The sequence below is a fragment of the Gopherus flavomarginatus genome, chromosome 1, assembly GCF_025201925.1.
Source record: "Gopherus flavomarginatus isolate rGopFla2 chromosome 1, rGopFla2.mat.asm, whole genome shotgun sequence".
In the NCBI taxonomy this organism is placed as follows: Eukaryota; Metazoa; Chordata; order Testudines; family Testudinidae; genus Gopherus; species Gopherus flavomarginatus.
The window spans coordinates 171457529-171471303 of NC_066617.1; the positions used below are offsets into that span (position 1 = coordinate 171457529).

General features: G+C 38.8%; 2 protein-coding genes across 7 annotated transcripts in view; one reads left to right on the forward strand and one right to left on the reverse strand.

Moving 5' to 3' along the window:
- HHLA2 (HERV-H LTR-associating 2) overlaps positions 1-13775 on the forward strand; it is a 790111-nt gene that overhangs the window by 646345 nt on the left and 129991 nt on the right. The window lies entirely within an intron of this gene.
- Positions 4445-13775, reverse strand: part of CD47 (CD47 molecule) — a 47836-nt gene continuing 38505 nt past the window's right edge. For 2 of the 5 annotated variants that reach the window (XM_050961035.1, XM_050961013.1), the window contains 3 exons: positions 12273-12301; positions 10556-10580; positions 4445-6488 (listed from right to left, as the gene is read on the reverse strand). In XM_050961035.1, the coding sequence (XP_050816992.1) occupies positions 6484-6488; positions 10556-10580; positions 12273-12301 (59 nt within the window). In that variant the 3' untranslated portion in view covers positions 4445-6483. Of the gene's footprint in view, positions 6489-9832; positions 9861-10555; positions 10581-12272; positions 12302-13775 lie in introns of all 5 variants that reach the window. The other 3 variants (XM_050961044.1, XM_050961024.1, XM_050961004.1) reach the window with 2 other exon arrangements.

A 13775-nucleotide genomic window follows, 5' to 3' on the forward strand; every position in this document is an offset into this window, starting at 1 on the left:
ACTGTGAGATTCTGTTTTTTGTCCAATGTATTCTCTTCATTACACTCCTGGGGCCAGATTCTGCTGTTACACTGGTGAATAGCTTGTCACATCATTCATAAGTTTCAATGGATTTACTCTGGATAGAGACCAATAGAACCAAGAGCACAATTTAGTCTTTGATTAATTGACTCAAGTATGCGGGGTTGGAAAAGTGTCTTATTATTTCAGGTAAATAGCAGAGAGGTGTCTTCTGTCTCAAACTTTCTTATTACAGTGAGTTGATTGACCTAATTTTTTCTTCTTTACAACTTTCCTCCTGCCTTTTTCACTTGCATTATTAACTCCTGGAGGTCATCCAGCAGTCGTTATCTCATACACGTGATAACATTTAACTGCATCACAAATGCTCCTCGTTAGGGTAGACACGAAGCACCTTCAGGGCAGGGACCATTTTCCCCTCTGTTTGGTACTGTGATGGGCACAATTATGGCCCATAATATTTCTTCAACCATAATTTGCTTACTGTTGCTGTGGTTAGTTTCTTTCCCACTCAATGTGTTACTAAAAGCTATTGACTCCTTGATGTAGTGTACCAGCCCTTCATTGTTGTACCAAGATTAGATTAATAGCTCAGAACTTAGGGTACGCTGTTTATTCCCTTTTTGCCAATTACCACTCAATTTTTTCTTAATGTACTCCGTCTTCTAGGAACATTAGAGATTGTGTAGGAACCAGGACAACACAGAACCAAGGTAGTTTAAGGTGGAGGAAGTGGTCAGCCCTGGGCAGCAGAGTAGATAGATTGGGCAATTAGATTAGTGAAGAGAACGAGGGCCAGGAAATGCTTGTGGGTGACGTTGGTAATGAAAGTTTAAGTTGCATGTAGATGGCTGATGCCAGACTGAGGGGACACTGGCAATACAGGGAAAGAAGGCACACAGGTCCCTGGAGCTGTCTCACTGGCCCCAAACAAGACTATTTTGGGTAAAAATTGCAAATGCACCTAAATAACTCTGGTCCAGATCCTCATCAGGGTTTAGTCACCTAACATCTATTGATGGGCCAAGTTGTTATTAAAAACAAGGATGGCTGAGTGGAATCTCTCCACAGCTACTCTATTCTCATCTTCTTGTAACCACAACACCAACTAATTCACTCCATAACCAACTATTCCCAGCTTTGGGAACTGGTGGGAAGGAAGGGAAAAAGGGGCTGTGGATAACAGCTATATTCAAATATAGTTCTAGGTCTTATCCTGCTCAGTTGTTTCAACATCATTCAAAAAAAATGCTTGTGAAATCTCTGGCCTTGCATCAAATTCCAAGATACATTTTTAGGACAACACTAAGGTTCTTATTGCTGTGAAACCTGAAAGCATTTGATGCAAACTTTCCATTTTATTACTACCAATAACTCATTCTAGCCTGAAGAAAGCCTCTAAGGTGTTTCACTGTTGTGCTGACTATGGTCAGTTGGTATCAAAGGCCAAGCTATGGTCCCACCCATTTCCCACCCCACTGCTCCTCTCCCCTGAAGCGGGCGGGGGCTCAGCTGGAACTCAGTCCTGCCAGCAGCCAGGGTGGTTTGGGCCAGTGTGGGGAGTTCCTCCAGCTGTGGGAGTGGGGCAGGCTCAGGGCTCTGATGGGCGTGGCCTCAGGCAGAACAGGCAGAGCCGGTGGGGTAGCCTCCCCAAAGCGGGGTGTTCACCCACCGTTCAAGTTACTGACGCAGCATTTGCATTTATTGCTAGGTCTACTTTAATGCTTAAATTCAGCATGTTTTGGAAGGATTTAATTGACCCTTTGGCAAACAAATCCCTCAAACTCCATCCTCAAACAAGAAGGGTTCAGCTTCCATTGACTACAGCCAGAGCTGTGTGTGCATAGCCAAAGGCAGACAAATGTGATTATACCCTCATTTGCCATTCATGCCAGATAGAATCTTCCTTTACCTGTTTTTATATTCTCATTAACTCACAGAGGTAGATGCATAAACCTGACAGTAAATGTTTGAAAGGAGTTCACCATGTATTTTGGATCATCTTTTAAATGGCTGAATTCTCTCCTTTCTGTGCAGCTCAAGAAATCATGGATGACGAACAGCATCTTTAGTTTTGATTCAACTCCTGCTCATCGTTATGCTCAACCTTGTACCGGCATCCTGACGAGATAAAGGAAACACCTTAATAGGTCTCTTTGAACAGCTGATTTTTGTATGGGGACATGATGAATTACCAGAGTGTACTTTTGCTGCTGCTTTCGTCTTGAGTAAATTTAACAAACAACAGAAAGAAAAATTGGGCTTCCCTATACAGTAAAAGCAGTCTTCAGTGGAGGCCAAATTGTGCCATTGGTTCTGTATGTGTAACTCCCAATGCCTTCAAAGGGGGTCAAATGCATGTAACTGAAGAGTGAATTTAGTCTTGAGATTTTGTTCATGCTAAACTGAGATCAATTAAACTGACCGTATATAACAGTTTGGAAAATATTGCCTCTGTTCTTTCGTGTTTCTGGAGAACCACTGTAAGTAAATAAAGAAAAAATGCAGCTAAGAAAACAGGCAAAGACATGAACTCAAAACCTGCAGTGGGATTTAGTGGGGGTAAGCAGTATATACCAGATGGATCTTTTAAATGGAGATGTTTTACTATTTCCTTCTATAAGATACCTAAAGGGGAAATGAGACCTTTTCCAGATTACACTGATCCCCTGCAACCAGTCAAATGGGAATAGATAGTCATTTCTGAAAGTACTGAATTTGCCTAGTCCAGCACTAACCAGGATGGTTGAACCTTTGCTTCTCCTGACCTTGGCTTATAGAATTCAGCGAGCAGGTGGAACAGTACATGAACCAAGACTAAGTCCTGCTGTACATACGGCCTTCATGCCCATGGAATGTAACACTTCACAAATTCCAATTTTATCCTCTCAGATATCCTGTGAGGTAGGGAAGGGTTGTCACCCACCCTGGAGATGAAGAATCTCATCAGAAAGATTACCCCAGACAGCACATGAATCACATGGCAGATGGGGTAACTGAATCCAGCTCTCCCAAATCCCACTTCATTCAATCCTTTAACGACAGTAGACGACCTTCCTTCCTCTCAGATATCAAAACTGCCATGTCAGCATACACCAACTGTTTATCTAGGCTGGTATCCTTGGTTTAGGATGCTTCAGAGGAAAGTTGCAAGGAAAAATAGGCAGTTTGGATTGAAGCAAGTAAGGAACACGGAGGAGAGGAGGGATCGAGAAATTTGAAATAGCCAGGAAAGCTTGAGAAAAGATGTTTGAGTAATGACAGCGAAGATTTAAAAATGGCATGAAACTAGTACTAAAGTCCTCAGAGCTGACTACCATCATGTTAAAGCCTCGGAAAATTCAGCTAAGAGCTTTCTGTCCTGGATAAATTTCAGTTACAATTTACGACCTAAAATTTTCGCAGTATATAGGTATGAGCCATCATCTTCCTGTTGCTGGATGCAGTTAAATGACTGCTACTTTCCATACCACTGGGCTGTTTCTCTGGTGAGAGAAGAGCTTCAATCTAGTTTATGAAGATTGTGAAGTCTTATTTACTTGACTGTCTGGGAGGGAACCCAAAGGCTGGGTTGCTTTTAAGGAAACTGGGTTTTGGCTTCTGTGTAACCAGTAAGGTATTGTGGAAGCAGCTTTGCCAACTGTCTGCCCCATTCTTTGCAGTTTGCCCAAACTGAATAACCTCAGTGTGGGCCCCTGTGACTCTGGTCACAGATTGTTTTGAGAAATGCATACCTTTGGCTCTAATCAGGATGATGGGGGAGAGGCCCAATAATGTCCAAATGATTGTGCTCACCTCTCAATTTCAATATTGTATGCAGCACAGTATGACTTTAATGATAGCTGTGAGCACTCAGCACCAGGTACTTTCAGATCTTCAAAGCTTTGCCACTGAGTTCCCAACACTGCAGAGGTCAGGCCAGTTTACACTATTAATTCTGCAGTGAAAGTCTGTGTGGCTACAAGATAATTAAATTGCTTACCTGGGAACGGCTTAAGACTTCCTTGCTAAATATTTTGCTCTGTTTAAAGGACACGAGACTGTGGTATTAAATGCTCAGACATTAGTATTTGTTAAAATAAAAGTGCTGCTAACTTTCCAGTTATGATGATTTCAATACAAAATAGGTTTGTTGAATCAAGTTAAGTAATTCCAATATACCCTAACCAGTGTTTTTCACAATTTACATGGCCTGCTTTTCCATCACAGTGGCTAACAATCCCTGAAATTATGCCTTTAAAGAGCAGTTACAGCAGTAATCAATTGTGGCAGGAATAAAGACTCTCAAACAGCTTAACATGGTTTTATTTTAAGTAAAATAGTGCAATATTTACAAAGTTATGTTCATAAATAACACCACTTGGGTAAAGATTGCAGATATCCAAAATGCCAAATCACGAGAAAATGGTTTTTAAACACACACACACACACACACCCCTCCCTCCCTTTGGTTTTTACTGGAGGGAAAGTAGTGTGAAGTGACTTTAAGAAATTAACTAACCCACTTTTAACTGGTGCCCAAGAGTAATCCAAAGCAGAGCCTTTGCATACAGCAGTATGATTAATAGACAAGTACTGGGTACTGAATTTGTTTGGTAATATTTTATTAAAGGAATTTGACTTCACCACAATAGCGGCTGCTAAATTCCAGTTTGCTTACAGTTGATTATAAAGTTATATTAAGAGTAAGGCAAAACAGAATTTCAAAGCCTGCTACTTCGTGGAGCTGCTATAAACTACTAGAGGATATCAGTAACTAGAGTGGTGTAGATGAGGAGTCCCATGCATAAATGTTAGGGAAGTCCCTGGATTGCCTCTTATTAATGATCCATACTGTCTCCCACATCTTACCTGGACTATTTTGATTAATGGGGGAGGCTTAACCAAAGGACTAATATATATGGATTTCAACTCTCTATGAATACCCTGATGCTATATCACATTCCCAAACCATACACCTTTAAAAAATTAAAGCAATATGGATTAGATCCTTACAAAGCAAATACAAACTTATACTCCCTAACATTTACACATATGAATATCCCATTGACTTCTGTAAGGGTGTAGTGGGTTAGCTGAGGTGCTCAATCCTACAGTCCTCACATGGGGCCTATGCACGTGAGTGTAGGCTGTAGGATTCGTCTGTCTTCCCTCCTACCCCTCAAGTTAATTCCATGGTCTCTATATCAAACTGGAATATGGCCCTGGCTCTCTATAGTCACAAAAATGCGTTAAAGGAGAACACTGCTTTCTTACTAGTTACAGTGGGTGAACCCTCAAAGTATAGCTGTTAGCAAGGCCTCACAGACTACACAAGACATGAAGAAATGATTCTAAATAGATTTTAATAAATTTTTATATGTAAAACTTGTACGCTCAGAAGCTGAATTTACTTATTCCCTGTTTGAAAGAGTCTTCTGTTTATGATATAATGACAATATCACAAAGTCAGTAGCAGGATCCCATGAACTAACATAGCTCATTTTTATGCATATATTCTTGGTAATAAGGAGGCAGATTTAAAATGCAGATTTGCTGCTAACTTTGATTATTCTCCATTTTCTGACAGCATCAAGAGGTTCTTAAACGTCAGCCTGCAAAGAAGAAACCCTTGACTGGTTTCAGTACTACAGACTATATCATATGAACATTAAGGGTACCTTTAACAATGAAATCAATGGGTATTGTGCCCAACAACCGCAGTGCTGAATTTGACTTGGGTTGAGTAATATTTAATCAAGACTACAACAAGAGGCACAAAAAACATCAGACTAAAATATCAGTAATGGAAGCACACCACACAACTACTATATACACAAGGAGACTATAATAGAATGCGGGAGTAGGGGGAACTTGGGTAATCATTAAAAAAGGCAAGGCTTTGTTTATGCAGTTTTTTTCAGTGTGGTAAGTGCCACTGTTTTCTATAATATATACATTGAAAGTGGAAAGAGTAACATTTGTACAAACAAACACTTTCTATTCATACCATATAAGCATGAACATATCTTGCCCGTGCACACACAAAACCCCATTAATCTAAATGTAATTACAAGCTTTAGCATATTTAACTTCATAGTAGCGACATTGGATTTTTTTTTTTTAATATTTGAGGGGAGAGAGGGTGAGAGAAACATGCAATACCAATTTGTTTAAATTATCACAAAGGTCTGTTCCAGTAGCACAGTGCTAGTATCATTTGGTCACTGACCTGGCCAAGTTTTAACACAGACTCCAGGGGGAAAAACCAACTCTCTTTCTTGAATGGAACTATCGCTGCTGTGACTATAAAATTACATGTAAATCATTTTAGCATTTTTTTTTCCAAACATGCAAAACAGCCAGCTTCCTGATTTTTTCTCTTTGACTAGTGCATCATCAAAGGCCACGGTGTATAAACAAATGTATTTCTTTTCACATATCACCACCTCTGTAGTAGATTCTGTCACTCTCGCCAGTTAGTTATGCTGGAAAATTACAAAACAAAACTATTATTCAAGAGTGTTTTGATTAACATCACCCACAATCACCTACACTTTGTACTGCCTAATTAAATTCAAACTTTACAATTTTTCTAAAATGTAGACAAATTCACTCATAAAAGCAAGAGTGGCTAATATTGGCTTGAGCCATGTATAGTAAAAACAACTGGGGTATAATTTCTCAGCACAGCTTGGCATCGTATCTCAGTTTTGACTGTAAAAATCCCTGTTACTCTAGGAGGTGATTTTTTAAAGGTACAAATAGCAGGTGCCTAACTAACCTATGTGTTTTTAAAAGTCTTCACCCAGACATGGAGTGAAGAATTTTGATTTGTATAAACAGGGCCCAGGAAAACATAGAACAATTCATTTAAAATTGTCTGTCAACGCAGAATTCGCCTTCAGAAGTGAAAGCTTGTTGCACTGACCCCATTCTGCTGACTTTATTGACATTTAAAAAAAATGTAGATGACAGAACTTCACACAGTATAATGGTCTGCTTGTGTCAGATCACTGCTGAGGGAAAAGGAAGTGTTGATTTCCAAAGCAGGAGCATAGATACTTTCTATGAAAGAGCATTCTCCCCCTCCCCAGTCTTTATTTCAGTTATACCAAATGACTAACATATTTTATCACTTTAAGGGATGCTGGTAAAGTTATTCATTGTCTCATATGAGCAGATGCATTCCTATTGGTTTAGAAAGCAGTCCTTATGTGTACTTGGATGAATCACAACACCTTAGCCATGAGTTACAGAAATTCAGCAGTACATTGTACTTAATTTAATATTCCAGCTTATAAGTATCAATAAATTAGCATCAGACAATCATCTTACTGGCTGCCTCTAGTTCCATTTGTGCTCTGCACAAAGATAAAATTGGTTGAAACCACTCCCATCTAATAAAGTAGAGTTCTCTCTAGACTTAGGGTCTGGCAGGTTCTTTGAACTGGCCTTCTAAGTCTCCAGGGGAAGCGAAAGTAGAGATAGTGTCTCCTAGTACTTATGTGGGTGGTACGTGAGAGCAGGAAATATAACATACTAGCATGAAGGAGGAATACAAGGAGAAAAATAGGGAGTCTACATGTAAGATAAGAACACGGACCATTAAAACAATAACTCAAACAGGTGACAAACCCACAAAGCCAAGGGAATTCTCTACTTGACGAAGTCAAACAGTGCAGAGACACTATAGAATGTCTGAGCATACATACTCAGGACACTACTAAATTGTGGAGATCCTCCTCTAGCAGGGGTGTGCATTTCTTTCTGAAAATGTTTGGTGGTTGCCTTAGCTCAACACTTCTTTGCTAAAATGTGTACCTCATAAATCTAAAAAAGCTATTACCTGTATTAAAGCAATTTTGTCACTCTACAAGCAAGTTCACATGGTAACACAGCTGCAAACATTCTCAAATTGCTACCATGATCACACTGGGTAAAGTGCTAGATTCACTAGTGTATAGTCAGTAAGATATCAGTGTGCAACTAATGTATTGGGAGAACTGTAGCAATACCAGTCAAAGCAGATAAAATATATGGTCACCAGACTAGCTTAGTATTTAAGTTAAGCTAGTTTTTCAAATAAATACATCAGTAAACAGAAAATTAAATGCATCATTATAATTTTTAAAAAAATTAACATTAAAATTTAATTGGTCAAAAGGCAATTTTTTTTTAATTTGACAAATAAAAATGCTACTTAACCAATAGCATTCTCCCCAAATACTATTAAGTTTTTGTACCAAGTGTCAGATAAAAAAATAAATAAAATAATTTCTAAGTGGAGGAATAATATGCATGTTCAAGCCTGAGAACAAATTACAATTGAAAATTTAACACAACCTTAAATTAATACATGATATTCTTTGCACTACTAACCCCATATTTGATTATTACAATTGCTAGAGATTTAAAAATGACATTTAATAATTTTTTATTTAACTTCTTGAACACCATTCTGTTTAGATAGTCCATAGTCACCTTTCTGGATCTAAAACTCCTGTTAAAAAGTGATTGTTTGGATTTCCAACAAAACAGGAAAATGCTTAAAATCAAAAGTAGTTTTTCATTTCACTTTTTATACTCTTGAAAAAATACTCTGTTTTTAAAAAGAAAAACCTTCAAAGTCTAAAAGTTGGACCCACACTACTTGGCAATGTCCCTTTAACTATAATCAGCAAAAGAGAGGAAAATCATTGAGTGTCTCCCCTCTTTTTGGCCCATTACAGTCCATAAAGGAGACAAAGGTCTATACACACCCTTTCCCCCACAACCAGGGGGAAAAAAAGTTAAAAGTTTTCTTTTGTACATTATAAATTCAGTTCTTGTTTACTCTCTTTTTACTGGTAGACTCTATAGATGATAGGAGTATTAGGAAGCTTATGACATCACAAAGTGATATTTGATCAACTGAAAGGGAAAGTGTTTTTTGTTAATACCTATTTAATTCACACACCTAACTGGTGGGAGGGCAAGGGAGCTCTTTTTTGTTCATAATTCGATACCTCTAGCCCTTCTGGTAAGAGCTAAGGCCTGGTCCACACTACGCTGTTAAACCGATTTTAACAGCATTAAATCGACTTAACGTTGCACCCGTCCACACTACACTGCTCTTTGTATCGATTTAAAAGGCTCTTTAAATTGATTTCTGTACTCCTACAAAACGAGAGGAGTAACGTTAAAATCGATATTACTATATCGATTTAGGGTTAGTGTGGACGCAAATCGACATTATTGGCCTCATTCTTTTACAGTAGCTACCCACAGTGCACCGCTCCAGAAATCGACGCTAGCCTCGGACCACGGACGCACACCACCGAATTAATGTGCCTAGTGTGGATGCGCACAATCGACTTTATAATATCTGTTTCATAAAATCGGTTTAAGCTAATTCAAATTTATCCTGTAGTGTAGACGTACCCTAAGAGAGGTTGCAGTTTGCATCTCTGACTCTTACAAAGGAGATTTCAGTTAAACAAAGATGGTAATACTTGACATTTCTGCTATTTCCAAGATAAAAAATAGCAGAAATAGTCCAATATTTAAACAATCCTACACACCCTTCACAATCCTTCTTTATACCATATATCATAAAGCAGTAAAAAAAAAAAAAACCAAAAGGATACAAATGCATGTGTTTTCAGGTCACCTATAACATTCCAGTACAATGCAACAGAACTTAAAGATTGCATCTTTCATGCGATCCGTATCCTACGCTGTATCATATATTAGCAGCATCCTCGGTATAGGTGATTTTTAATTTTAAAATCCCAGAGCAAATGTTAATTAACTGATCAAAATCTACAGCGGCAGGTAACATTCGACTCACCATCATTCTAACATCACTCCTTTTGCATCTTTAAAAGTCAAGCAGAGGATTAGTAATTAGCCAAGCAAATAATTAGAAATGTTACATGATTAGTATTCTGATTAGTTTTAAAATAGGTGTTGAGACATCACTACTTCCCAGTATGCCAATTAATGAATTTCCAAAAAGCCTAAGGAAGACAGGTTTCAGGGCCACCCTTCTTCCACTGTAAAAACCCCCCCCCCCATACCAGGCATTAATAATGTTTCCTTCCCATATCATTTTACACCACCACCATGGGTCTTCCCAAACCCAAGAGACCGCAGAGAAGAGGAGTGAGATTTTGCTTTATCCCACTGTGAAAGTCCCTTGTCCCACTTAAATGCACCTCATAAAGAATACTGGCTCAAGAACAGCCTTCCTGGAGGAACATACCTTTTCCTCAGTAAGAGGTGGCCTTTTTGCAAAGCCAATTGTGTTCCAATTGTGATGCTACTTTTGTTCTAAAGCAATCAGCAATCAATGGCTAGCAGGTGTAGACAGTACACAGCACTCCCTTATGCCCAGAGTTGCAGGCATCACACAACAGTGATACATCAAACTCTTAGTGGCTCAGGAAGCTGGATAACTTGAGACACCTTACTCAAAGCAATAGCACTCAGTGCTAGGCAAAACTGTAACCCATCTCTAAAAGTCTTTGTATAATCCCTTAAGTAAAAACATAAGATTTTGATTACCACCTACCATTAAGTGGTTCTTCTACAGCTTTCTGTAAAATATTTAAAAATATTTATATATATTTATATATATATAAAAAGCCTTCCTGTCTATTTTTGGCTCGCCACAGTTAAATTACTCTAATTGACATATACAGTAAGTAGTGATTCTACAAAAATGAAAGAAGCTGAAGATTAGTAACTATGGTTATGAAAAACAAATCCACCAATAATTGCACTCTCTTTATGTTATCTCCAACCACATCAGGAACCTCATTTTCCTAGTGAAATGTGTAGAGGTGGCAAGAGATACACAATAAGACATATTACTTGTAAGTGAAGCAGCAATGACTTTTCTCCGCAGTCTGATCATTGGTGCAGGAAGCAAACAGCACCAAGATTAAAAAGTACAAGTTAACAGCTCTACAGGAGACATCCCAAATACTTATGCATTTTATCTAGTAGGGAACTAACCAGAAGCAAAGTAATATGGACAAACTGGAAACTTGATAGATTTTAAAAGAAAATTGATTAAGGTTGACAGTCTCAAATACATGCCCTTTTCCCCTGGGCCTCAAGAAAGTGTCAAGAGTTATTTTAGAAATGTGCCCCTAATAAAAATAAATCACAGGTCTCAGAGTGCAAGGTTAACATAGCCCTTCGGTTATAAAGAATAAAAAAACTTTTAATTTTAAAGGCAACTGCATATCTTTTTATAAACCCCTTTAACCCACAGCAATAGGTGCTGAATTTCTCAATGGAGGCAGGCAACCCTAAACCTGATTTTCAGACCAGAATTTCATTGCGCCTCTAGACTCTTGTGTACTTTACTGTATCCACAAAACAATCTGTCTGTCTCTCTCTGGAATCATCCAGTGCCAAATGCTGGGGCACCGAGCCACAAGTCCATCCAGTAATCAGACATCCAAAATTATAGAGATTCTGATTGCAGTTGTAAAAAGGGCCAGTTTGCATTTGATTACCCTTTGGAAAACAGGGTAACCATAATTTTTGGAGGCAATTGCACCTAGTATATTTAAAAAAAAAGGCAGGCTGCAAAACCAGGATTACCTTCCTTACAAAGATTCAAAAACATACACTTATTCTGCATGACCTAAAGATAACAGCCACTCTGCTTTCAGATGGCCTCTTCAATATTAGGGACATTGAAAAGGAAATTATAAAGGGTATAGCATTTGTGTAGTTGGGAACCCAAAAGTGTTAGACCTTCCGTGTGAAAGAGACTGCGACAATGAAAAAAAAAAGCGTGTGTGTGTTTGTGTGTGTGGGGGAAATAATTTATTAAAGACAGACTGAAATCTTGTTTATTAAATGTTTATACATCTATTAGTGCCAATAAAGGGTGCACTGTCAACTGAAGTTATCCATACAGCCACACAAAATATGCAGCATGGTCAGTGGAACAGGAAGCTTCCTTAGACAGCCTGACAACCCAATGGTCCTTCCAACTCGAGCTGGATAGGGTAGCTCTGTTTCCATTCACATCCTTGGCCTGTCAGATAAGGTAGCCAGCAAGGGGACCAATTACAGATATCTGGAAGTAGATCATCAGGAACTGGACTAAGACCACCAATTCAATTAACACAAGCTACTGAAGAGCTACCATACAGCAGTGACTTTTGCTTGCTAGCAGCCTGGTCTGAATTCAAACTAGTGGTGAAAGGCTCAGTATCTCATTACTATACCTCATGTAATTACCCCAAATTTATTATTATTAAGCTTACCGTTGAAGCTTGATCTTTCTTGCTGGAACCTAAAAATATTACAGAACATAAAAATGAGCATGGTCTTAGCTATATAAAAGAATCCAACATGTAACTGAAGAAAAAGACAAAAGTTGGAGGAAAGCAACAATAGTTAGAAGGAATCACATCCTTAGTTATTTATCCCAAACTACTTTGTGTGATTTATACATTCTAGAAGACTGCATCACTCTTCTGAAGAGGGGATAAATGTTCCCAGCACATGTGCTCCGTGTAGTAATTCAGCTAAAGCACTTTGAGATCATGAATTAAAAGCATTACACAAAAGCATTGTTATTGTTACTATAGCACTCTTGTGTTGGGGAGGGGACGGTATTATTTCCACAATAATACATTTGCTATTTGATTGGCCAGCTCACTGCATAAAAATCTATCATATGAATGATGATGTTGCAATGGGATTTCACTGTAATAAAATCTACTCCTTACCTCCCAAAACCATATCTAATAAGACTGTAGCAGCACAACCTGGTGATATAAAAACCACAGAAGTGAAGCTAAATAGTTTAGATTAGCATGTTGCACCAAAGTCAAACTCTGCCAATGGAAGTTGTGTTAGGGTTACTCTGCTGCCTGTTCTGGTCTCTCTCGGTTCACCCTCTCAGGTGTCAAGCTCCATGCCTTTGCACCTCCTGGGATGGAAGTCTCTGATTCTCCTACTGTTAGGCCAGGTCCAGAGTAAAGTACCCTGAGTATGAACCATGATAACTCAGCAGGCCCAAAGGGGTTCAGCATTTGCAAGTCTTCATTTTGAGAGCTTGTGACCAATGGTTAATACAGGTGACCAGAACAAACCATTGTTTAATCTTAGCAGGAGCACAGTATAAAGAATTTTAACACAGCAAAGGGGCTAGGTGTACTTCTGCTTTACCCTAATCCTCACCGCCCTATGTTAATGGGCCAGGCATGTTTGCTTCTTCAGACCATCATGCAGAATGTCTGTCTCTGTCAGTCTTCTCTCAACAAACAGCTGCCTGGCAACTGCCTGCCCCTCTAGAGAATAACTTTTAACAGTTCAGTATCCTTTTGAACAGTTCTGGTTTCTAGCCTGAGCAAAACAAGTCTTGTAACTTTGTCTGGAGCCTGGAAGTAGTAGCTTCCTAGCTCACTGCTCAAGCAATATCACTTAATGACCTCTGCCCTTGCTTATGGGGAAGTGGTTTATCTAGAGTCACTGTATTGCCTTCCTGCTAGTTTCTTAGCAGACTTGCTATTCAACTATATCACCATCTGAATACAATAAACATTTCAATAATCACATATACCCATACAGCAGGGGTCAGCAACCTTTCAGAAGCGATGTGCTGAGTCTTCATTTATTCACTCTAATTCAGAGGTTCTCAAACTGGAGGTTGGGACCCCTAGGGGGGTCGTGAGCTATCAGCCTCCACCCCAAACCCCGCTCTGCCTCCAGCATTTATAATGGTGTTAAATATAAAAAAAAAAAAAAGTGTTTTTCATTTA